The sequence below is a fragment of the Lissotriton vulgaris genome, chromosome 9 (assembly GCF_964263255.1).
Source record: "Lissotriton vulgaris chromosome 9, aLisVul1.2, whole genome shotgun sequence".
NCBI classification, from domain to species: domain Eukaryota; kingdom Metazoa; phylum Chordata; class Amphibia; order Caudata; family Salamandridae; genus Lissotriton; species Lissotriton vulgaris.
This window is the reverse complement of record NC_141697.1, coordinates 1,043,315,659-1,043,343,117: the sequence shown is the minus strand read 5'-3', so window position 1 is coordinate 1,043,343,117 and position 27,459 is coordinate 1,043,315,659. Positions and strand designations below refer to the sequence as shown.

Genomic DNA, 27,459 nt, shown 5'->3' with positions numbered 1-27,459 from the left:
CCTTGACTCCACTAGGTTCAACAGTCCCGCCGCACACTGGTCACTTCAAGTCACTTGTTCTGGAAATCTTAGTCCATGTAATTAAATGTATATATTTCCCTTTTCCCCCTTCTAGGCATTTAGAGGCTAAATTATTGTTAAGGCTTTCACTGAAAATGTCCTGATGATGGTCCCCGTGATTTACTAGGGGTCCGAAACGCCGTCGACCTTTAAGTACCAAAAACAAAAACGTGATTACTATGTGTTTTAAAGGTGCTTTGTTGAAATATTCTGTACAATTGCATTTATGACAGAAAAACGTGCTTTGCCTTATAAAGCCCTTCTTTGCTCTCTATATCCACCTTCTGTACCCGTTCTGTAAGTGCTGGGCACAGGCTTGTGTTCCACATTGGCTGACTTGTGGAAGGTACTCTGTGTGATATAACTACATGTAAATTGAGCAAACTTTGAAAGACCACTGTCTGGCTGGACATGTCACTCTTAATATAGATTGACTCTGTCTATATTTTATTCCTTTCAACTTTCTTGTATGCATGAGACCAATGTTGCATGAAAAAAGTATGTTCCCTGAGGTCCCTGCTGACTAGTTTGGGGCCCCTTGTTGTTGTAAAATTAACTTTGCGCAATCAGTTGATTGCAAGGGCTTTTCCTTCCTTCCACTTCTCCTAAGTGGTCACTTGTCCCCTGGTACAAACAGCTGTGTACACTTTTGGTTCCCTCACAAACTGTCCTTGTGTAATGTCTGACTCAGCCCCTTTATACTCCATTGAGTATATCAACAAAATTTGTGTAGGCCCCTCCTTGTTTGATGCTCCAGACGAACTTACCACAACTGGCAATGCCAGTCTCTCGGAGGATCTAGAAAAACACAAGAAAAAACATGCTCGGCTAGAGCTAATGATGCTCATGTTAACTCAATATTTGAAATCCAACACCATTCCCCTAGGTCTACAAGTAAGAAATATCCCTGGTGTGTTCACCGACAACCCTAAATATATCACGGGGTTTAGCAGCATTGGTACCACTTGTTCCCGGCACTGGCTAGTGCTTGGGATTGAAACTGCTGTTGAGGAACTTAAAAAGTTGGATGATATCATCAAAGATCTGGAGAAACAGATCACTGATGACAAAACAATTACTGATACAAAGTCCTTGTTAGAAAAAACTTGACAAAACAGTGGCGGAATTCCACCGCATTGAGCAGAATAAGAAATCAAATAAAGTGAAGAAAGACATTAAATTCTTCTCACTCGATCGCACTTATCCCTATTTGCAGAAAGATTTTTACGTAAATCGTAATTTCAACCCTCACCAACAAACTCCTAGACCCTGGGGCCGTTTCAATAGAAGGAATACAGTGGTTGGTTTCACTGACTCTTCAGAAGAATCTTCTGACAGCTCAGATCCGGGGGAAGGAGGCAGTGGGCAGCAACGTAATCAATCCCATTTTTTAGCCAGAGGCAACTCCGAACCCCAAAAGAAAGGAAGGGTAAAACAACAGCAGAGATGGCACAACCCCCCGGGGGAACGCCAGACAAGACACAAATTCTACCAATGGTAAGCCCTGACTCTGCGCCTGACCTTATTCCCATTTTTAACATTTCAGGGCACACCCTCTTTACTCACGAATCTTCTCTTCTTCGGAGAGGACTATCTTTTGTCCCGGCTACCTACCCTAATTTTCTGGACCTCCAGTCCGAGTTGATGGCCTTTTTCCGTAAATTAAGATTACGCTCCTACTTCGAACTTAATCCATCAAAGCCTAAAACTGTTGCGACACCCTTTAGACCACCATCTACCTTTTCTCCGACCACTAACATGATCCCGAGGGAGATTGTCACCTTTGAGAAGGCTATCCTGAAAGAGATCTCTGAGCTTGAGAAAACACATCTCTTTATACCTTTCAATATTTCATTTGAAGAGAAAACTGCCATCACCACCCTGAGAAACAATAATGAGCTGATAATTAAGCCAGCCGATAAGGGAGGGGGGATTGTCCTACAGGACGTTGGTAACTACAAAGAGGAATTACAACGCCAAGTCTCTAACACTGACCATTATTGCAAACTCCCCTGTAACCCTACCAAAGAGATACAGTCTCTGATTAGACAACTCACTACAGAGGCCCTATCCAAGGGCATTATTAGCCAACACGAATACAACTTCCTGAATATCACCAATTCCAGAATCCCGGTCATCTATACCTTGCCTAAAATCCACAAAAGACTCACAAAGCCCCCAGGCAGACTGATAGTGTCAGGTTGCGGATCGGTTTTGGAACCACTGGGTCACTACGTCAACTATTTCTTAAAGGACTTTGTGCCAGTAACTCAATGTTACATTAGAGACAGCATGCATATGATCAACCTCATAGAAAATCATGCGTATGATCCCGAAAATGAGACTCTCTGTACACTTGACGTTGAGTCTCTATATACCAACATACCCCAGAGAGACTCCCTGCTCGTGATGGAAAGCATTCTCAATACCCGGCCCAGCCCCCATAGAGTCCCTACTCTGTTCATTGTACAGCTTCTGGAGATTTGCCTCACCCAAAACTTTTTCATGTACGACTCGCAATACTACCAGCAGGTGCGGGGTACATCTCTGGGTGCTATTTTTGCCACAACCCTGGCGATCCTCTACATGGACTGGCTGGAGACTAATACCATCTTGTCTCCGAGCAACCCATTCCACCAAGGGTTGCATACATGGAAAAGATACATAGACGATATTTTCCTTATCTGGGGTGGCGCCTTGGACGAGCTTCGGGGACTGCTGCACTGGCTAAATAATAATTGTAATGGCCTTACATTTACTCTATCCCACAACAAGCATAATATCTCATTTCTAGACCTTAGTATCCAACATCAAGATGGCACTCTATATACTTCATTGTTCCGTAAACCTATGGAAAGAAATACCCTACTGAGCTATGACAGCTGTCACCCCAGGGCCCTGAGGGATAGCTTGCCATATTCTCAGTTTCTGAGACTGAGGAGGAATTGTTTCAAAAAAGAGGATTACTTCTGTGGGGCTAATACTTTATTTGAGAAACTTAGAGCAAGAGGCTACCCAAGGCGCTTGATTAAGAACTCTATGAAAAGAGCCTGGTATTGTCCTCGCGAAACTCTCCTCGAGCCCAAACCTAAACAACCATCTGACAAATTGGTATGTGTAACCACCTACTCACCGATTTCAAATCGTGTAAAGCAATGTATTAAAAAGAACTGGCACATTTTGAACTCAGGCCTGTTGAATTGGGATACTCCTCTCTTTGCCGTTAAGAAAAACAAAAACCTTAAAGATCAACTAGTGAGTGTCGCATTACCAACAGTAAGAAATGTTACTCTCCATGACCATTGGCAGCTACCACCACTCCGTGGCCATTCTAGGTGTGGTGTGTTTGTTGTGTGTGGCTTCTCACTAGATGGTAAGGAATTTGTCTATAAAGATGTGAGAAATGTATTGAAAACATTTACTAATTGTAACAGTCACAATATCGTTTATGCCATTTTTTGCCCATGCAATAAGATATATGTGGGCCAAACCAAACAGAAAATCAAGCTGAGGATATCCCAACACCGGAGTCGTATTCGCTGTAAAACACCAAATGCCCCTTTGGTTGAACATTTTCTGGACAAGGGACACACGGAGAATGACATTCGCTGGACTGTAATTTCTCAGATCACCGTTCCGCCCAGGGGTGGTGACCTCACCCGCCTATTGAACAGAGAGGAGCTCAAATGGATTTTGAAGACTGACAGTCTTAACTCAGGTCTCAACCTGCAGGATGAATGGACTGCCTTGATCTAGCCTTAGGCTCTGAGTCAGCTTTCTTGTTTATTGTAATGTTTAAATGTTTCACTTGCACTCCTGTAATCCCCTTGATACATGTCACTTGCACTCTTCCTGGGCACTTCACTCCACCATTATGTCCGTTGAACATAGTCAGTCTTCTATTATTATGCCTTCACTTGGCACTTCACTCCTCCAACATGGCAGGTGAGCGTAGTCCGTCTTCTATTATTATGCCCTAGTCTACCACATGGTCTTTGACCAATCGGCACAACTCATATTCAGTGGTTCTCTACTCTCTCATGAGCACGCCAGGAAGCGAGATTACCAACCGACTCACCCGATAAGTTTGATTACTGAGTAACAGGTGAACCTCTCTGTTTAAGGCTTCTGGCCAGTTTTAATGCCTAGGATTCCCTTTCAGGTTTCCCTGGCCGCCGACGGATACCAACGTGTACAGCGGCACCCCCCGCCTGACTGTGGTAAGAACCGGAATTCCGGTTTCAATTCCTTTCCAATTCCTCCCACGTAAGCCCGATCACCTAATTATTTTTCCCTTTTTTAGGGCGCTCGCTATTTCCATCCCGCCACCGCCGTTTCCTATTGAGGATCACTGGTAAGCACGATCCTTTTGGCAATTATCGCCTGCCTCCGCGTCGCTCACATGTTCCCTGATTGCCCTGTGATCTTTCGTTAAGCGCACAATAATGGTATCTCTCACAGCGCTCTCTTTTATTTAATTTCTGGCTTATGCGCACTGTCACCAACTCGTCAATTGCGAATTTTATGACTACACCGAGATCGTTTTCGTGCATGTGGCACTACTAGTCCACACACCTGTGGGTTCCCAGCAGTATGCACTTCCGCATAATTCACGAAATCGCCTCAGTGCCGACTAGGCATGGTTTTAGCTGTTCTTCTGCAATTTTTACCAGCCTTCCACATCTTCATGAAATCCTTCCGCCCCCATAACGGAACAGCTCACCAGTCACCACTAGCCCTGACATCTGCGGATTGTTAGCAGCATGACCTCACGCACAGTGTGATTCACGACTCCCTGCCGTCAACGCTTGGAATCAGCGGCACTACCGCATTCCTCACTTGCATGCTCGTTCGAGCCACTTTTTCTTCACCATTGTCCTTGAACTCCACTAGGTTCAACAGTCGCGCCGCACACTGGTCACTTCAAGTCACTTGTTCTGGAAATCTTAGTCCATGTAATTAAATGTATATATTTTCCTTTTCCCCCTTCTAGGCATTTAGAGGCTAAATTATTGTTAAGGCTTTCACTGAAAATGTCCTGATGATGGTCCCCGTGATTTACTAGGGGTCCGAAACGCCGTCGACCTTTAACACCATCGCTGCTGATGGTATCCTTCTCCTGTGCTGGGCCCTAATGTAAATGGGTGTGGTCATGACGAGCTCAGCTCGTCATGAGCACACGAGAGGTATACCTCATGACGAGCTGAGCTCGTCATGAGCATCGAAGGGGCTAAGTACCAAAAACAAAAACGTGATTACTATGTGTTTTAAAGGTGCTTTGTTGAAATATTCTGTACAATTGCATTTATGACAGAAAAACGTGTTTTGCCTTATAAAGCCCTTCTTTGCTCTCTATATCCACCTTCTGTACCCGTTCTGTAAGTGCTGGGCACAGGCTTGTGTTCCACATTGGCTGACTTGTGGAAGGTACTCTGTGTGATATAACTACATGTAAATTGAGTAAACTTTGAAAGACCACTGTCCGGCTGGACATGTCACTCTTAATATAGATTGACTCTGTCTATATTTTATTCCTTTCAACTTTCTTGTATGCATGGGACCAATGTTGCATGAAAAAAGTGGCACTTACTGGAAGCACCTGATGGACTAGTTGGGCCCCAGGGGACCTCAGGAATGAAGGGGAATTATTTCCCCAAATTTGCGCACTTGTGACATTAGGCCACACCCCCTCCCTTCACAACTGCACAAACGCACCCCCTGGTGCATTGAACATTGGGGTATTAAATCCGCTTGAGTCCTGAGGGTCCCTGGGGGCCAACCAGCCCACCACTTACCTCCAGTAAGCGCCAGAGAGCTACGTTGCAGGCTAGTGTAAAAAGGAGCATGGCCTGGGCCACGTCTCTGCAACGTAGCGCAGAGGTAATTACTGGAGGTAAGTGGTGGGCTAGTTGGCCCCCAGGGACCCTCAATATTGAAGAGGAATTAAATCCCCAACTTAAAACGCACCACAGGGTGTTTTTGCACACATGTCACCTCAGGCCCCACCCCCTCCCTTCACCACTGTGCAACCGTGCATCGCTGCGCATTTTAAGTCGGGGATTAAGTTCCCTTAAATCCTGACGGTCCCTAGGATCCAACTAACTCACAAGGTACCTCCAGTATGCGCCACAAAGCTATGTTGCAGAGAGGTGTAAAAAAGGGCTTGGCCTCTGAACACCTTTCTGCAACGCAGCTCTCTGGTGCATACTGGAAGTACCTGGTAGGCTAGTTGGCCCCCAGGGACTCTCAGTATTCAAGGGCAATTAATTCCCCAACTTACAATTTGCCAGGGAGCACATTTGCACAGTGGTGAAGGAAGGGGGCGGGGCCTAAGATGACATGTGTGCAAACATGCCCTGTGGCGCATTTTTATTTGGGGAATTAATTCCTCTTCAATCTGAGGGTTCCTGGAGGCCAATTAGCCCACCAGGAACCTCCAGTATACGCCAGGGAGCTGCGTTGCAGAGAGGTGTTCCAGAGGCCACGCCCCTTTTTACACCTCTCTGCAATGCAGCTCTGTGGCGCTTACTGGAGGTACCTGGTGGGCTAGTTGGCCCCCAGGAACCCTCAGGATTGACGCAGAAATTATTCCTCAACGTCAAACGTGCCACAGGGCATGTTTGCACACATATCAACTCAGGCCCCGCCCCCTACCTTCATCACTGTGCAAATGTGCCCCTTGGCGCGTTTTTAAGTTGGGTGATTAGGTCCCCTTGAATCCTGAGGGTCCCTGGGGTCCAACTAGCCCACCAGGTATCTCCAGTAAGCGCCACAGAGCTGCGTTGCAGACAGCTGTAAAAAGGGTCGTGATCTCCGAACACCTCTCTGAAACGCAGCTCCCTGGTGCATACTGGAGGTTCCTGGTGGGCTAGTTGGCCCCCAGGGACCCCCAGTATTCAAGGGAAATTACTTCTCCATCTTACAACGTGCCAGGGGGCGTTTGAAGAGTGCTGCAGGGAGGGGGCGGGGCATCCATCGCGATGCCGGTCTTTTTTTTTTTTTAAAGAACGGGAGCTGTGTGGCACCCCTTCCTTTTCTATGTTATGGGCCCTGAGCACCCCATCCCCCAGGGCCTCACCCCCATTTTATAAATATAATAAAAATGTTATGGGAGGGGGCCGCATGGGCCCCCCTCCCGTGACCTATACCGGCCCCGGAGACCCCATCCCCCAGGGCATGGCCAATTTTTTTTATTATGGAGGGGGCTGCGAGGATCCCCTCCGAAGGCCTCTATTGGCCCCGAGGACCCCATTCCCCAGGGCCTTGGGCATTGCTTTTTTTTAAAAAATTCGGATGGGGCCGGTCCTATCCATTGGGGACCGTGGGGGGTCCCCAATCCCTCCACGGTCCTGCCGGCTCCCCGGCTCCCCGCCTCCCCGCCTCCTGCGGGAGCCCGCATTGCTTTTTCACACGGGGAGCTGCTAAGATGCAACTCCCCATGTGGAAAAGAAATCTGCTTTGGTATTTGGAAGAGAGAGCAGGTTGCTGGCTCTCTCTTCCAAATACCAAAGCAGAGTTTGCTATGACAGGGCACTGCAGGAGCCGGCCCTGGGGGGTGGCGGTCCCCAGGGCCATGACAAGGCTCCAGGAGGGGGCCGTGTGGCCCCCCTCCCACCATTTACAAAGTCACAGGGGGTTTGTGGGGGGGTTCTCCGCTTCTTTGGCTTTTATAGCCAAAAAAGCGGAGATAAAGCCCTTGTTAATATGCCCCCAGGCTGGTTTCCTGTAATCAAAAAAAAAAAAAAAGTTTTTTCACGCTTGCACACTGGAGTCAACTATAAACTGATCTGTTGTTGCGTGCTCTAGAGTGTACTCTTCGTCATTGAGTACTAGTAAACAAATGAATAGCGTGACCCTTGATTGAGTGACGTCCCCTAGTCACAGCTGTGTCCCTGCAACAGGGTTGTAAAGTTCTTCACGATGTGGAACTATGGATCATTTAAACCAAATCCAGAACTCTCATATTTCAAGATATTTTATTCTCCATCATCATATCTTCAAACTTATTCGAAAAACAATCAATGGCATCCAGCCTTATATCCAATGCTTCATTGTCCAATGCATTTCGGCTAATTAATAGCCTTCATCAGGGACTGAGTTCTACAAATGATGATGGAGAATAAAATATCTTGAAATATGAAAGTTCTGTGACTAGGGGACGTCACTCAATCAAGGGTCACGCTATTCCTGTAATCATAGACACAAGTTACTACACTTTAAGATTCTTAGAAGGGCCTATGCCACATCGCAGCATATGGTGTAGATCAAAAGCACCTCTTTCCCACATTGTTCCAAATGTAATTTACAGTCCACAACTTTCCTCCACATGATCTGGTCCTGTAGCATAATTAACGCTCACTGGCAGGAAATATACGGCTTAACACAGCATATGGTGGGGATACAAAGACCTGCAGCCCCCTTAACCCCTTCGATGCTCATGACGAGCTCAGCTCGTCATGAGGTATACCTCTTGTGTGCTCATGACGAGCTGAACTCTTCATGACCACACCCATTTACATTAGGGCCCAGCACAGGAGAAGGATACCAACAGCAGCAATGGTGTTATTAGCATTGATGGGCTAAGTAGAATCACTGCCTAAAAACAAACACAGATTCACAGCAATAGCCATGCTACAGCCGAAATGAGAAATAGTTCTTTGCTGGGGCACTAGGCAGAAGCCTACTGTTAAGGGCTGGCTTAAAAGCATGACATACTGCGACACCACGAGCAAATTATATGCAGAATTGCCACCTCCCACTTCACGACCCAAAGATATATGGCAGCCTCTCTGGAAATACCTACCATTACAGGGTACGCCAAGCACTCCGGCCAGCCAGGAAGGACAGGTAATGGGTCAGACCGTGCAAGTTACGGGGCGACACACTTGGGGTTAGAGAGACCGTACTATTTCCAACAGGCCATGCAGACTCCAGACAGGAAGTAAGCATACAAGAGCAAGAGCGTAGGGAACACACGTGCCATACTTAAACGACCACCATACACCTTAAAGGAGGGAAGGTACCCATTTATTTATATGTCTCATCATGTCTGCAATCTTTCATTTTTTGGAGTCTGCGAGAACTGTATTTCCACATCTGTACACTGTGAATCTATGTATGTTGTTAATAAAAATGATAAATACAATTTAAAAGAAAGAAATGTCAGTGGATGGGATTGTGTAAGCAGCCGGTGTTTTTGGAATACTCTTCTTCTCTCACTCTAGAACACGTGATCAATGTTTGTCTGACATCCTGTTGAACAATCCCTCAGATACAACTTGTTGGGATGAAATAAACAATGAATATGAACCTGGTATGGCATTTCAACCGCTTATCCCGCATCGTTGCTCTATAGGGTTCTTTAAGCATTAAAAATGCATTGTTCTTGAAAAACTGATGAGGTCAGGAACAGAGGTAGCATATGTTGTATTTTTATTTAAAATTCACAGAACAGCATGACCTGTTGCATATCATGGTCAACATGTGTTGATTGCACAATGGTTTCTGCTAATTAGGTCCCTGAGAGAACACAGTGCAATAACATTGTCAGAACATTGCTGAACTTTAATGGAATGAAGCTGGCAGGAGGCTTGATGAATGTTTTTCAGTTACAAATGAATTGTACATTAAATGTTGTTTATTAGAAGCTGAAAGCCCAAGCTTAGCAATCAGATAAAAAGCAGGGGCGTCACTTGGCCAGTAAGAACGGGGGTGGGGGGGGGGGGCGTGAGGAAGGGGGGGGCTTTAGATTTTTCAACAATCACGTTGGCATATTATTTTAATTATGATATGGGAAGCAGTGCATGCAGGGCGGGCTTTAGGGCAGTGCAACTGGTGCGACCACACTGGGCACTGACCTGTGGAGGGTGCCCTGACCTCAGGAGGGGGCGCTGTGTTAAGCAATAACCTATGATTGTTGAGATGTGGGACACTTTTGCCTGGTGGTAGTGAGAGAATCCGAGGAGGCGGTCATGGGATGTAGGCACGCCAAAAATGATTGTCACACCAGGGACCACCAGGGCTAAAGCCGGGCCTGAGCGCATGAGGATGGATTTAACCCACATCTCTTGATTGGGGGTGAATGTTTTGATTTGTTCTGCATTCCATCCATCAATTGTGTGTCTTTTGCTTCCTCGCCCTTAGCACATGAAGGGGCTTAAGGGCCAGTCAACAGGAAGTGGAGTGCGGATTGTGAGGTGTTCTCAAAACGCAGTATTTTGTAAAATAACCATGTTTTAAGACCTTCAAAACAGAGACTTGAATGTGTTTTTTTGTTGTTGTGTATTTAAAAGTCCCATGTGAAATCGAACAGGCATCTTACTAAACCCTACTGAAAGCTCCTGTACTCAACTATGTGGTAAATAATACATTTATCAGGGGGGCGTAACACCCAAACACCCTCCCAACCCCTGAAACTACGTCCCTGGAAGCCACATTAAAGTTTTCCCTGGGAACTTTTTTATGCTGTGTTCTTAGGAAAAACAAGTTTTGGCAGTACTTCTTCACTACCATGTAAAATTTCTGAATATTTGCAGTGAAAAAAGCATATTTTTGTCTAGGTTCTGCACCTCGCTCTCCTTTCTATGGGGTTCTAGCTAGTCACAAAGTTGCACGGATCCCAGTAAACAAAATAATGATCAGATTATGAATTGCCCATTAACTCTGACGGCAGATAGCATGCTGGACTTAATGATTCCAACTGGTAACTACTCATGAGTCTACGGCCAATATCAGTGTTAGTTCCCAAAATGGGGAATATCATACAGACTGGGAATAACTGGATGCAAAACTGCAGATTTTCCTGGATTCCAGGATCTCTTCATCTCACATGTACCACCTCCTCAAAGCCCTATAACCCAGGGTGATGTTACTGTGTCCGGTGCTCCTGCACCCAGTTTTCTCAGGAGACACCGTTCTGCCCAAATCATAATTGAGTCCAGGTAACTGACTTGCATTGCCACTGCACAGGCATGTGAGGTGCTGTAACAAAACCCTGTCATTCCTATTTTGATGTAGGTGACAGCCAGCAACAAAAGGGATACATGTATTATTAGAACGGAAGCAAAGTCTCCTTTCCATGTGTTCCAGTGCAAACACTTAACATGTATGTATTTTTCAAGCCACTCGGTTTAACTGCACTGAATCACAACGCGACATGTGCTATTCTGATCTCTGTTTTCTGTAGTGCTTCGGTATTTGCTATTTTAATATTCACTTTTATAGCAACTTTCAGTTAAATCTTCCTTTGCTCTCCTTGCCTCTGGCTCCCTAACACTTTTGGGACAGAGGAGAGATGGATCCGTCTTGCCTAGATAGCATTACAGAGCACCCGCTGTAGCTTGTACAGTTGGACATGTGCGACAGAAACTCTCCACGTGTTTATGCTTACTAGCCCAATAGAAATTAGGAGAGAGATTTTCTTTGGTCTTCATAAACCCTAGGGGCCTCATTTATGAACCTTCTTGCGGTGCTGCCCTACGGCAAAAGAAAAGGCAGGAATGCACCTTATCTATCAGATATGGCGCATTTCTGTCCTTTTCCCCAGCGGCGCACAATGGTCTGCCGTGCGCCAACACATGCACCTTTGCACCATGGTTCAACGGTGCCTGCGTTGCAGGGATTATTATTTTTGTGCAGCAAGGGAAACCTTCCTACTCAAAAACAATCACAAGAGGCTTTTTCCTATTTCAGCACACATAGAAAAAGAAAAATGGGAAGAAATAAAGATATTTCTCCTCATTGTGTCTCCTTTAATCCCTCCCCAGGGAAAGTGACGCAGCGCAAGGGGTTTACAAATAAGCCCCTAGATGTTCTGCAAGAAAGGCCTCAGTTGCAGGCATCATGAGCACCCTTCTGTTATGCTCAGGTCCTACTATTAAGTGGCTGGTTCTGAATTCCAGGGCAGATGGCTGACTATTAAGAAATGCACCACCTTAGATGATGCTCAAGTTCTTTGTCACTTTGCCTCCATTCCACCCTTTGGCACTGTGGGTGCACCCTGGTTGTATCAGCACCCTGCTCAGTTAGGGACTCCCTCCTGAAGTGGTTCATGCAAATTCATAAGGTCCCCAGGGGTAGACGTTGTAGCTGTTTGGGCAAATCCGAAGATGCTTCTGTGAAGCAATGGCAATGTAGTTCTCTCCAACTGGCTTACCCCTGGCAGGGGCAACTGCTGTCCATTCAATCCTTACAAAGTGTCAGCAACCAGTCTTTCCCCACTGGAACCAACCCTGGAGGCTTCAGGCACCTGCGGTTGCTTATCTTCAACAACCCCAATGGAAGAACCATTTTGCACACAAAAAAGTCAATTGAGAGATTATCATTCCTCCTCCTCCTTTGCAGTCCTGCCAGCAAGCTCTAGGGCAAGGTGGGTTAACTGGAACTTGTAAAGCTGATGCTTCTAATCAAATGTGATACAGCAGTGCCCTTGGAGCCGACTCGATATTTAGTCTAATGCCACAAACTCCTCTCCAACCACTCCCCTACAAGCGTCTCAATCACAATAAGCAGTAACTCTCCTGTCATAAATAGTTTGGGACAAATTTGTTGATGAAACAAATATACAATTTCAAAACGCTGTTAATTGAAATTTACAGCTGTAAATACACTTAAAAATGGACAAGAGTTGCTAAACGTTTCAAGGCGATATGTGGTGTTAGTGTGTCATAAATAATAAATAAAGTCTTTAAAAACTTTAGACAAAAACATTTGAAATTGAACAACCCATTATCAAGTGAAAATGTGTGTGTTTTGCAATATTACTGCATCTGCAGAAGCTAGCAATCATTTTGACCTTTAAACAAAATTCATGGGGACATATTTACAAGGAAATGGTGCAGCGTAGTGCTGCTGCAAAATTTGTAGTGCCACGCTGCATCATATAAAAAACGCAGGGATAAGCCATATAGGGTCCACCCATGTGTTTTCCCTTGCTCTAGCACTAAAAATAACTGCCTAGTGCCAACACAGTCACCCTTTTGCTATAGCGCAAGGGCTCCTGTGTTATAAGGGTTTATGTGTAGGACGGTGTCTCTTCCTGCACATAAACAATCAATTATGGTGATTTGCTACCTCTATGTGTGCTGCAGAATGTAGCTCACCTACAGTAGACAATTGCCATTATTTAATGATTGTTCATGTGCAGGAAGAGACACTTTCCTGCACATAAACATATCTTTAAGGGCGTTTTGCTCCTTCTAAGTGAGCTGCAGAATACAGCACAAATAGAAATAAGCAAAAATGAGGAGAAAAAAAGTATTTCTCCTCGTTGTGCCAATATAACACCTGCTCCCTGACAGGGGGAGCTGCATGGGAGCGGTCTCCATTATCCAGTCTGCATCGAGGCACCACTGCGGGCAGTGCAATAGAGTGCAATTACTGAAGCGTGCCCTGTGGGATTCAAGCGCTCTCCTGACAGGGAGAGCTGCATGGAGCGGTCTCCATGATCCAGGCTGCATCATGGCACTGTTGGGGGCAGTGCTATAATGCGTAATTACTGCAGAATGCCCCACAGGACTCAAGCGCTCCCCTGACACGGAGAGCTTCAATGGAGTCGACTCCATTATCCAGGTTCCATTGAGGCACTGTTGGGGTCAGCGCTATAAAGCGCAATTACTGCAGTGCAGCTCATGGGACTCAAGTGCTCCCCTAACACAGGGAGCCACACGACAGCAGACTCCATTATCCAGGCTGCATCACGGTACTGTTGGGGGCACCGCTATAAAGCACAATCACTGCGGAAAGCCTGCAGGACTCAAGCACTTACCTGACACAAGAGGCTGCACGGGAGCAGATTCCATTGTCCAAGCTGCATCGAGGCACTGATGGGGATAGCGCTATAAAGTGCAATCACTGCAGCGCCCTATGGGATGCACGTGGGATACGCCTGGGCATGGCCTGGGCCAAGACTAAGCCAAGAGTGGGCCTGTCTGTGCCCGTCAGAGGCCAGAAGGGGCTGGGCCACCCCTAATGGCCCCAGGATGAAGGTACTGTATAACTCCTGCCCCCACCTGCATTCAGCTTTAACATTATCATACTATCCTCAGACCTGCCAGAGACTGCAGGACATCAGGGAGGACTTCAGGGCCCAGCTTTACCTGTGGCAAGGAGGCTGCCCACTTTGTGTTTCGTCCCCGGAATGCGCAATAAACTCTGCCTTGATTACCACAGGATGGAATGCCGCCGGGCGCAGACGAACCAAGCCTGACTTAAACTGGAGCAGGCCCTTCCTCCTTTTATTTGGCTTTCCCTATGGAGGACTTTAAGAGTGCTATATAAAGAGCAAATGGAAAGCAATAGCCCTCTTTTGCACAAAATGGAGAAGGATGGGACCACCTCAGAACTAGCCCAGGGTAAATCTTCTATCTTAACTTACCTCTCATCTGCCGTAGGGGTACTTAATGAAGACATTGTCAATGTAAAAGATGATTTGTCTGAACATGTTCATGCCCAGACAAATAATAAGAACACCAATAAGACAATTATCCCCCACATTGATGGTGCTGTTACAGCTGTCCCTGGAGCTGATCAGGAGGGTACTATAACTCTGTTTTCTATTATTCTCACTGTTAATAGAGGTATCAATCAGACACAAGCTGCAATTCAGTTATCTTTTGCAGATTTAGCCCAGACACAATTGCAGACTTCCCTGGAACCTGTACTCCAGGCTGCAAAAAGGAAAAAAAGGGAGTGGGCTGGCCCTAGATCAAAACAACCTATCCCCTCATAATACAGATACCTAGGGTGATCCTGCCAATTTAGAGAACCAGAATGGGAAAATGACAAAGCTCAGGATTTACTGGATACATTCTATCTGAAATCGAAAATGTTATTAAAAACCTTTTGGAGCCCATTACCATTCACCTTGGAAATATTGAACAACTAGCCAAAGATAATGCAAGGAACTTTTTGAGTCACTTATCTTTGCCTACAATAGATACACCGGCAACACAAATCGATGAGCCGAGAAGAAAGGTCCTTGTTCAGGACCCAGCCAACTCCTAAGGGTAACTGAGGGAGGCTTTAAATGGTCCATCCAATTAAGCTTGTGATAACCAAACTCTGAGACTTACGGAGACAGGAGGGACCTGTCAGTTGGACAGGGGGCCAAATGTCACTTGTTTCCAATGATCCATGCAAGGGTCAAACATAAACAGAGTTGATTCCTCCTTATCGCCCACCAGTGTCATCATCAACCTACCTCCTTGGTGGTGGTATTATTTAACCTTCCACCACTACAATCCAACATAGAGGAGAATCATTCACAACTCAAGAATAAGGTTACCCCTTGGCTGGGGGTTCACTCTTCTATGGTGATGCACTTGGGTGTTTGGATCAATATAGTGAGGAGAATTCAATGGATTTGAAACACTCCCAACACCCTTTCTGAAGACTGTGCGATGATCAACTTTAATAGACCGAGTGCAGCAATGCATGTTATTGCATCAATCAGACCGAACATAAAAAACTATTTTTTAGAGTTGCTGTTGTGTTACTTCCATAAACGTGAATTGGCCGCTCATTGACAAAGTCAACCCCCCACTCAGCTACCACTAGACCGTAACAGTAGAAGCATGGATCCTTTCGTATTGAACACCTTCAACAGATTTTCTATTCTCAGCCCTTTGAACTCTTCCCATTGACTTGGTCAGCTTGATCTGACAAGCTGCCCTGTTCAGGAACCTAGTGTCCCTTTTTTGGCTGATTTAAGTAAAAATACTCCCAAAGTGATTACATTTATCAACTGGACTATAGCCTGCCGTGTGGCAAAACTCAACGACCTGGACTGGGTTAATTATGTGAAACAGTTTGGGGTGATTTGTTTGCAGAAGACATGGGCTATTTCTAAATGCTATTTGGAGGGGTACAAGTCTTTTTTTATCCCAGCATGTGAATCCAACTCTGGCCCAGCTAAGGGTAGACTGATTGTGTTTGTGCCTCTCTCTATACAAGGGGAGGTTGAGGTCTTTCAGGGACCTTACTTTGCAAGCTTTACTATTCTTCTTTGTCAGAGCACCAAACATCTTGTTCTTACATTTTTACAACTCCAAAACATGCCACCAGTATGTGCATGACCAGGATGTATTCCTTGGCAAGTTGGAGGGTACTAAATCGGAGGTTCCGCACATTATACTAGCAGGAGATTTTATTTGTCATTTGTGCAAAAGCCCTTTAGATTCATGCAACAAGCCTCAGAGATGCTTAATACTGGAGGGCTTACACTTGGACCATTCCACACAAGGGATCTTTTTAAATTCCATTTTAATCGCGTATGATTTCAATTTTCACTTGACAAACTTGTTCACGCCAATTGGGGGGAGATTAACCCGACTTCTACAGGCAGGTGGTGCACCTCAATTACAGACTTTGCTTTTGTTTCATTTTCCATCTATTTTAAGATCTCAGACGTTAAAAATGAGTGCATCCTTTTTAGTGATCATAACCCAACTGTGTATCTATCTGTTGGGGGCAGGTGGACAAGTTGATTACAGATGGACCCATGGAATCTTCACAGCCCACCAGTCAAGGTAGGAGGCTTAGGTGGTCTTGGGCATCTGCTGAGCATCTCAGACATAACTTATCCACCAGGTGTACGAATGAGATTGCAATCTGCTTAGATGGCATCCCAAGACTGTGGAAGGTTCTGGGTGCCTTTTCACTTATTGCACGCCTAATCTCAGAGTCCCTTAGTTATCCCATGGGTACTACACCTATAGCTGGTCCCAAATTATTTGAGAGAGGGTGCTCACAAGCCTCCAAAGATCTAAAACAGGCTTTAATGGTCATCCCTAGAGACCCTACCAATGTGGTGATATGTTGTTTTAAGTATAAAAGCTTGAAGTAATCAGGTGAAAGAATGTTGTAAAGGATGCTGCTTGGGATAGCCTGCTTGACCCAATCTGCTTAAAGAACAATGCTACGTGCTGGGGTATTGTTATTAACCAACCGTGCTTTGACCCTGATGACGCACTCCCTCTAGTGCGAGTTGAGTTTTCTAGTTTAAAAGGGTCTTCACTGGTGGATCTGACATGATAAATTTGGTGGATCTGGAGCCTATAGCAGGGACCGCGCGTCTCACACTCATCCCGGATTAAATGTGGAAGGGAATATGAGGCTTGACTAAAAATAAAGCCTCAGGCCTGATGGAATTCCACCTGACATTTATGTAAGTTATATGGATACCTAGGCTCTGCTTGGAGGTACATACTGAATGCTGCAGTTAGCGAGGACCCCCCTGTCTCTTTGGCCACCTCCATCATTGTCCCAGTTGTCAAAAAAGGGGACAGGGATAATCCCCTGTGCCACAGACCGATCTCCTTGATCGACCCTGTCGTTAAGGATATGGGATGTGAGCTCTTGGAGAGATTATCAACTTGGACCACTGATCAAAACATCTTCTTCCTCTCCCAATATGGATTCAAGCCTTGTAGATCGACTATTGACCAGTGTCTGAATCTATATGTGGTCTAGACCAAATTCACAGTGGCTCATAAAGGCTATATCCAGTTTGCCTTTATGGATTTTACCTCGGCTTTTGACCCGGTAAACCGTGACAAACTATGGAGGGTCATCTTGAACATGGAGGTTGAACGGGACAATGTTTTCTGTTTGGGGGACGTTCACACTATAGCATTTGTTAGAAACACTAATGACTCACTGCACACGTAGCTTTAAAACCAGACGGGGAGTCAGACAGGGGTGTATCTTGGCCCTCTTCCTGTTCATCTTGTATATCAACAAACTTGAACAGGTCTGGGTGAACATAGGGCAGATTTCCTGCCGATAGGTGCTCTGATCCTGTCAGTCTTGCTTTATGCAGCTGATGCAGTGCTAATGGCAAAGAACCTCAGGGGTTTACAATTTTTTATAAATGTCTTTTTGGGCTTCATGGATGAGATGGACTTGAGTATCAACATTGGTAAGCCTGTGGAATTTTAGTTTGCGAACTGAACATCATCTGCGCCATCTTGTCATCCATGTACAATATGCATGGCAGCTATTTTAGGTACCATGGTCTCCCTGTTCACGATCGATCGCCAGCGCGCTCCCCTGACCCTGCGAGCATCCCCTGCACACCCTGGCTGCCCCCGCTCTCACATGCGCAAGTCATAAACCCTCTCCTTCCGCATGACTCTGTCCTTGGGAGTCGCACCCGCGCCTGACCAGCACTTCCTTTCCTTTCATGAATACCCCTCTTTTGATAAACTCTTCCTCTGCGCTCGATTGTCCGTGCAGACCATTCCTTTCATGAATACCTCTCCTTTGATGACCCCTTCCTCTGAGTCCGGTTGTCCGCACGGGTCCCAGGCCATCACCTAGCCGGGGGATACAGTTTATTGCCCCCCCTATTGTATGGAGTCGCTCCTCTTCAAAGGAGCTACTATTGATCATGGCCTCCCCACCCTCTGGGATACGATCAGGCGCACACATCCTAAGAATCGGCGGAACACTCAGCTGCGTGATAGCCCCCTCCTATTGTATGTGGGGTGAGGACCTCTACTGTAGATACGTGTGGGGGTGGGTCTGAAACGGGGATTCCAGGGATGTCTTTTCATACTTCAAAGAGTCTTTTCTGCAATAAAGAATGCTCACATGTCATAAACCAGGGTATAAAAAGGCCAGGCCTCAGAGAGGCTGTTAGAGCACCTCGAAACGATACCTTGTTGTCTGATCTGATGTGTTCTGCTCCGTCGGAATAAAACTTCTGTTTCCTGCCTTCCAGTCTCCAGCGCCTACCTCTTTGTTTGGTAACTAGAATGGTATAGAGGCGGTTAGCGCCGGGCAACTTTGAAAAAGTCCATCAGCCCTACCCTTTTCACAATTGGCGTCCCAAACGTGGGGCCCATCAGTGACTCGTGGATCCAGTGGGAGAGGTCCTGAAGATAGAGTGAACGACTGCAACGATCGGGAGAGCTCCTGTCCGATAGACCCTCGTCTGGCAGCCGATCATCCGAACTTCACTGATTCCGAACAGACCTCTCTCGAGTGATCTACGGTCCTGACTGGGAACCATCAGGAGTGCCGCGAAGATCACGAAGAATAGAGGACGATCGGGCGCTGGATTCGGAAGACAGGAAACTGTCCATGCGGTCCGGGTAAGGTTGTGTAAATGCGACAAATTGCGAAATGATTGTTTGATTTGGATAATACTAGTATTACTCTTTTGTTGATTTGTTTGGAGATTCGCTGTCTGCAAACAGAGAAATAACAGGCTCTCTCTTTGCAGGTAGCGAAGGATAGGTAACGCAGACTTTTGTCCCCGTTGTAATCCGTCGTGCCTATCTTCCTCCCCCACTGATTGATTGTTTGGCCCGAACTATTGTTCGCGGATTGTTTTCTGGAGATTCTCTGTCTGCAAACAGGGAAGAACAGGTTCTCTCTTTGCAGGTAGTGAAAGGGTAGGTAACGCAGACTTTTGTCCCCGTTGTAACCCGTTGTGCCTACTTATTCTCCCCATTGATTGTTTGATTGACCGAACATTGATTGTTCGATATTGGTTCTTTTGAGGTATTCACCGCCTGCAAACAACGAAGAATAGAAATATTCTGTTTTAGTCTTTGCGCGCAGTGATAAGATAGGTAGTGCAGACTTTTGTCCCCATTGTAATCCGTCATGCCTATCTTCTCCCCACTGATTGGTAGCCTGTTTAGCCCGGACCGCTTATTAGAGATGAACCATCCGGCTCCACTGGAAGGCACCCCTAATAAAGACATGTTCATTAAGCATGGACTAGTCGCTATAGCTTATAATAAGTTATGGCATAAATATACAAAGAAGGACCCCGAAAGTCAGTGGCCACTGATAGGTTCCTTTGATGATCATAAAATAGAAACATTAGAAGCAGCGCTCCAGAAAAATAAGACTACGCCCACCATGCTCGATAGTATCAGCATGTGGCGCAAAGAAGCGGAACAACGAAAGAAAAGAGAAGAAGCAAAAATAGGGAAAGAATTACGAAAGGCAGCCCACCTAGCCGCTAAGCAACTAGAAGAAGAAATAAAAGAAAGAAAGGAAGCTACACAAAAGCAAGAATCAGGGTTGACAGGCCAATGCCCTGTTAGGACCCCCTCTACGCTCTACCCTGAGCTGCCCTCCAAACAACGGGCGAACGACGAGTTACTGCTAGGTCCTCCAATCATCTACATGCCCCCTCCATATGCCCCCTGCCAACCTCTGATACAGCACCTACCAGCTCCAAATACAAGCGAGAGTGACCTTAGCACTAGTGCCCCGGCCCTTGCGGCCTCTGCACCAGCTGCATTAGTAACGACACCAGATGACCCCGAGGCTAGCAAGCAACCATCAGCCAGACCAAATAGATTGAGCAAAGATGAGCGGGATGGGATTGACAAGATAGTGAAGACACTAGTAGAACGGAAGGAGAGCGAAGAATACACGATGGATATGCACAATTCACATGCCGGTAGCCACAGACGGCATTTCATTTTACGATTCAGCTACCACACCCTGAACGCATATGAGGATAGGTATCAGAATAAGGGCCCCGCTAAATTGACAACTCTATATAGAAACGTCGATGTCGGAGATGGGACTGAACACGATGTGACGGACCTCTTCATGCAAACGCTTGAAGTCTTCCGCCACCTCACGGAACAGAAACCAGAAGTCAAGATTACAGTCCCTGAAACGACTGAGTCCTCATTAGAAGTAGCCAACACTATGATGCCTATCAGAGAAGCGGCCCCTTACTGGGTTCCGCCACGAGGTCAGGGAACAAACGACGATATCAACCACACAGATGCAAAGGGGAGGGTTGTGTACAATTGGGTTTATCAACCCTGGGATCGACAAGATATCTTAACTTTTAGGCAAACCCTGCCCGATTTAAGAAAGAACCCAACAGCATTTTATACTGAAATAGGCACAGCCTTGGGTTCGACGATAATGACTTTAGCGGACATTGACTTGTTTTTCGGGTTATGTCTGCCGGCTGACGTGTGGAAGCAAATCCGTAAAGCCGACCACGCAGATCTGTTCGGACATACCTGGAATCAACTCAGTGAGCTAGATAGACAGCGAGAGCCCGGAAGGAAACCTGTAAAAGACGTACTGGAACTCCCAGACAAAATAGTTCAGAAGCTAAAGACATTAATCCCAGAGAAAAAGGTAGATTGGTCGATAGTCACGGCTTGCCGTCAGAAACCCCAGGAAGACGTATCGGAATACTTCTCCCGATTTGAGACGGTGTTCTCCGACTACAGTGGCCAAGACATGACCACCGCCACCGGACAACACCTGTTTGTGCAAAATTATGTAAAGGGTCTATCACAAGAGGTCTCCCAAAAGTTACAGACGAGCGAGAGTAGTTGGGGGGCCTCCAAACCCGCAGCTATCCTTCAGATGGCTCAGTATTACGAACATCAAAAGAATGAGAGTGATAGGGCATCCGAGAGAAAGAAGAAAGATTTGAAAGAAAGGGTGATGATAGCCCAGATACAAGGGGTAGCGGTCGGAAGAGAACCCCACAGGGGGAACTACCAATCAACCGCCCCTAGAAATCCACCTCCTAAAGATCGCACCCCAACACCCCACATTGGACGTAGGGACATTAGCGAGGACCAGTGTGCCTTCTGCAAAGGATTCGGCCATTGGAAATCCCAGTGTCCGGTTTTGTTAGAAATGAACAGAAATAGGGACCCCAAGGACGTAGCGGGTGGACCGAGAAATAGGGGACAGGGACGAGGGTACGCAAACGACACCAACAACGACAGACCAGGGAGATCGAACACGTTTGACCATCCCCGACAGAACCAGTATCAACTATCCGACAGTGAGAACGCCCCCGACTTTGCATAGGACTGCCAGGGGCAAGGGAGGGATCCAGTCGAGCTCTGTGTTGACCAGCAAGGTCCTTACGTCACCGCTAAGGTCCTGGGTACAAAGTCTCCATTTTTGGTAGACACTGGGGCGACACGTAGTGTGTTATCGAAACGACTGATTCCAAGGGCACCCTTGTCTGGCTCACACATTACATCGATAGGTTTCGATGGGACGCCCTCCACTAACCCCCTGTCCGTACCTATCTCCTTTGATCTAGAAAACAACCCCACTGACACAACATTTTTGCTCTCCTCCAACTCCCCTGACGCCATTATGGGCATTGATTTACTAAAGCATTTTCGAGCTACCATCAGGTGTTCCCCAGATGGAGTTCGAGTCATCCTGTACGACAACCCGAGCATGTCCAAATCCTGCCCAGCACGACACATATACTCCATAACTGACACTGACTTGTCCTTGCTCGACACCCTGCCCCCGTACCTATGGGCCAAAAATGACTCTGATGTGGGACGAATGATGATTGACCCTGTGCACATAATGGTAAGCGAACTCCCTCACTGTGTTAGTACCCCATGCGGTCGACACCCTTTTGAACCAGACCAAGACTCAACACCTGACTAGTGCACGACTGACAGGGTACGAATTGAGCCTACTTGCCCCCCACATCACTCTGAAGAGATGCACGACTTTGAATCCTGCCACACTGTTGCCCTTGCCAGAAAGTGACCCCAACGTGCCTCCCATACACGACTGTGTAACCCTCACGGAGGAACAAACTAGGAGTAGAATTGACCTCCGAGACACTGCTTTCACAGACCCTGATGGAGAGCTATGGGTAGATGGCTCATGCATCAAACTCCCAGATGGCACCACCTCAGCTGCCTGTGCGGTAACGACAGCCCGAACTGTAGTTGAGACAGCCCGCATCACACAACGATCCGCGCAGGCGGCAGAGCTAATAGCCCTCACACGAGCATGCATCATAGCGACAGGGACCACGGCGAACATTTACACAGACAGCCTGTATGCCTTTGGGGTGGTTCATCATTTTGGGCTCTTATGGAGGGAAAGGGGATTCCTGACGTCCCACGGCAAACCCATCCTCCACGGGGATCTAGTCTCTGCCCTGATCGAAGCAGTACTACTCCCCAAACGATTAGCAGTGATCAAGTGTCAGGCACACAAGAAGGTGACGGACTTAGTCGGACAAGGAAACGCGCTGGCCGATATCACTGCGCGAACCACAGCTGAAAATAGGACAACGGCACGCATGTATGTGACCAGGTCACAAGCAGAGAAATGGACTGACGCTAGGGAGACGATTAGAGACATCCAGTCGGCCAGCACACCTCACGAACTGACTGAGTGGGCACGGGTGGGTCTGAAGGACGATGAAGGCTGCTGGCGGACAAAGGATGCGAACAAATGGTTGCTGCCTGACTCATTCCTGATCCCCATACTGACTATGGCACATTCCCCCGCACACATAGGATCTGCCCCCATGATCGAGCTCATTTCCAAAGTCTGGCACAACGACAAAATCCCCGACTCAGCCAAACGTCTGGTCCAGCAGTGCCTTATCTGCTTGCAACACAACCCCGGGAAAGGAACTGTAGTGCCCCGGGGAGGGTTTGGGATCCCCGACCACCCCTTTGAGGTCCTCCAGATGGATTACATTCAGCTAGAGAGATGCCAAAGCTTGAAGTATGTACTGGTCATTGTATGTGCCTTCAGCAAATGGGTGGAAGCCTATCCAACCCGTGATAATACTGCCATGACTACTGCCAAAGTACTACTGAAAGAGTTTTTTCCTCGCTACGGCCTCTGTCGAATTTTATGGAGCGACAACGGCCCCCACTTCATAGCAGAAGTTATCCAGCTAATTTTGAAGGGGTTGGGTGTGAGGCAGAGGTTCCATGCGGTCTTCCACCCCCAATCTGCTGGATTGGTGGAGCGACACAACGCTACATTGAAGCTGAAATTGTCAAAAATAGTAGCCACCACAGGACTTAAATGGCCAGATGCCCTCCCACTGGCATTGCTATCAATGCGCTCCACCCCCACTAAGCACCATTTGACCCCCTATAATCACCACCCGGACGGCTCTTCGAGTGGAGGGGAAGCGGCACTGGCTGCACGCACACCACTGCAAGAAGGTCTCATCGACCCTGGCCACCACCGAAGACATCGACAGTCAAGAAGAGCTCCTGAACAAGGATCGACCATCACTGAACTGCTATCCCGATACCGAGGCACTTGAACTTGCAAAATTCCCTGATCCCACTGTACCATCCAGGGAAGGGTATTTCCTGCGTCGAAAGAAGGGAGCTTCGGCTAAGTAGACCACGGACTAAGTTAAATCTCAGAACGGTGACCCAAACACCACCAAGGGTTACCTGGAGAGAAGCTAAACAAAGTCTGTGGTTCTGCCCGCTACCGAGCACATTGAAGATGATGGAAGCGCCAGATAAGAAGATGATGGAAGCGCCAGATAAGAAGATGATGGAAGCAGCCGGAAATACTCACTACAGGAACCCAAAGACTGACAATATGCACAAATCAAAGACAATCGCCTTCTTCATTGCTTTCCTCTTTTGCCTCCTCCTCATGACTTCCTTCTGGATCTTGGAGGAAAGCACTCCTGCTCATCAGATATTGCTAACCACTGCACAGCCAACCACTATGAAAGAGCATCACCTGATCTCCCTCTCGCCTCAGCTCCGAGAGAGACGTAAGGAGTTCTGGAACAATTCCTTTGTACAACTGTTGCACCAGCACAACCTTGCTGCAAATGCCACCAACTGCTGGATCTGCGGACTGCTCCCGCATGCCACCGGTCACTCCATCCCCTTCATCCCTTCTCCTTTCTCAGTTCATGGCTCCTGCCTTGCCTGGTTGATGCTCATGCAAGAAAGCCACAAGGACAACGCCACTTCTGGTCAAACAGTGTCACACTTCTACCATGGGTTCTGGCTGAGCAAAACCGGAAGGACATCTGCTCCCTTGTGTCCTGTTCCCTCTGGTTCCGCCTTCCTTATGGACATCCCTGCAAAGGAGCGAGTAGAAATGCAGGTGCTCCATAATCCAGCTAGAGCCACCTTCTCCCACCTACGGATGCGAACCGCCGCCACTCTGACTGTGGCCCTGTCTGTCATCAACGTCACTGGCCAGGTGTGCATCGAAGGCCTGGGAAGACAGCTGGTAGGTCACAGTGCCTGCCGCATCACAAGGTCACTGGACTCAATTGACCCCCCCTCTTTTGTTGCTTCTCCGAATATGTACTTTGTTTGTGGCACCAAAGCTTACACCTGGCTCCCGAAAGGTTGGAGAGGCACTTGCTACATCGCTTTCGTCCTCCCCCCCACGTATGTAGCCCCTGCTGATCATCACCGGCAGAGACGCGCAAGTGACATTGGACAAGCCGACTCCACTGGAGCACAGTTCCTGGATGCGGTGAAGGGACTTGTTCCTCTGTGGGGCCCGATGGCGAACAGCCGCGCCATCCGACATCTGACCCAGGCAATAGAAACAACCATCAACATCACAGCTGGCGCCCTCGCTAACAACACGGCTGAGCTTCAGGCGGTCCGCCTTGTGACCCTTGAAAATCGCCTGGTTCTAGATGTTGTTCTAGCCGATCGTGGAGGAGCATGCCGTATCATCGGATCTAGCTGTTGCACCTACGTGCCAGATAACTCGCCCTCAGTCTACAAGGCAATTGAGCACCTCCATAGACTTTCCTCAGAAGTTCACCAAGAGCAAGAAGGATGGTCGCTTGGGAGCTGGTTTTGGGACACTTTGAAGGGCTGGGGATGGAGGTTGTTTACATTCATATTGATACCGATTGTGATACTATGTGGGTGTTGCCTAGGTATTCAATGCTTGCCATCTTTGTGTGCACTCATTTCTAACTGCATGTGCCCTAAGACTTTGGACTTCCGAACTGAGCACATGAGTCCCCTCTACGAGGTAGAAGTACGTGGCCTTATGGGGATAGACCCGAATTGACAAGTTGGCGAGACATGTTAAAAGGGAGGACTGTGGAATTTTAGTTTGCGAACTGAACATCATCTGCGCCATCTTGTCATCCATGTACAATATGCATGGCAGCTATTTTAGGTACCATGGTCTCCCTGTTCACAATCGATTGCCAGCGCGCTCCACTGACCCTGCGAGCATCCCCTGCACACCCTGGCTGCCCCCGCTCTCACATGCGCAAGTCATAAACCCTCTCCTTCCGCATGACTCTGTCCTTGGGAGTCGCACCCGCGCCTGACCAGCACTTCCTTTCCTTTCATGAATACCCCTCTTTTTATAAACTCTTCCTCTGCGCTCGATTGTCCGTGCAGACCATTCCTTTCATGAATACCTCTCCTTTGATGACCCCTTCCTCTGAGTCCGGTTGTCCGCACGGGTCCCAGGCCATCACCTAGCCGGGGGATACAGTTTATTGCCCCCCCTATTGTATGGAGTCGCTCCTCTTCAAAGGAGCTACTATTGATCATGGCCTCCCCACCCTCTGGGATACGATCAGGCGCACACATCCTAAGAATCGGCGGAACACTCAGCTGCGTGATAGCCCCCTCCTATTGTATGTGGGGTGAGGACCTCTACTGTAGATACGTGTGGGGGTGGGTCTGAAACGGGGTTTCCGGGGATGTCTTTTCATACTTCAAAGAGTCTTTTCTGCAATAAAGAATGCTCACATGTCATAAACCAGGGTATAAAAAGGCCAGGCCTCAGAGAGGCTGTTAGAGCACCTCGAAACGATACCTTGTTGTCTGATCTGATGTGTTCTGCTCCGTCGGAATAAAACTTCTGTTTCCTGACTTCCAGTCTCCAGCGCCTACCTCTTTGTTTGGTAACTAGAATGGTATAGAGGTGGTTAGCGCCGGGCAACTTTGAAAAAGTCCATCAGCCCTACCCTTTTCACAAGCCCCATATTATGATAGGAAGACCCAGCTCCACTAAAATGTTTGACACTGAGCTGCATTGAAGTTTTCTGCTGAATGAGAAAATATCTGACCTCATCATGACTAATGCTGCAGTCATGAGGTTCGCCTCCAGACTAGGCAGGAAGCCGATAAGGGCACTAATGCAAGTTTACCTGAAAAAATATAGCTCAAAGACTCCTATGGGAGTGGCATCTTGGGCTATATTAAGCATGACTCTCCAAGTGGTTGAAAACTATTCCTTAGGGCGCCTTCTCAGTATCCCCCAATGTACCCCCTCTTTTGAGTTTATGAAGAACTAGAAATTAATTATCTCAGAGATACAATATCCCTTCATCCCCTTTTATGTTGGATTGTCATTTGGACTAAAACTGCCCAGTTAAATAAGGCAGTCCTGTTCGATTGTCTCTCCCTTTTCACGCACACTGTATCCCCTGGCTCAGATACATCAAGGTAACACTACAGAGTCTAGGAAGGGGTGAGTTGAATATTAATCTGGGGGAGGGGGGAATTGTCAAGGAAGATGGAAATTGGTTCATGGAAAATCTTTAGAGCCTTACCTTTCAAACATAACCTCAAATTAAGATCGGTATCTGCTGAACAAGTTTAGACTAAATTTGTTGCTGCAGCTGTAAGGATCCCCTTG

The 27,459-nt window shown here is 47.2% G+C and overlaps 1 protein-coding gene across 1 annotated transcript; it reads left to right on the top strand.

The window, feature by feature from the left end:
• The first annotated feature begins 24,312 nt into the window (after window positions 1-24,312).
• On the top strand, window positions 24,313-25,869 carry LOC147692762 (uncharacterized). The gene has a single exon (XM_086936828.1). The coding sequence runs from the start codon at window positions 24,313-24,315 to the stop codon at window positions 25,867-25,869; it is 1,557 nt and encodes a 518-aa protein (XP_086792954.1).
• Window positions 25,870-27,459: the final 1,590 nt, after the last annotated feature.

Bases quoted from the DNA above. Each gene is read 5' to 3' on its own strand.
- LOC147692762 (XM_086936828.1), top strand. From the start codon at position 24,313: ATGATGGAAGCGCCAGATAAGAAGATGATGGAAGCGCCAGATAAGAAG.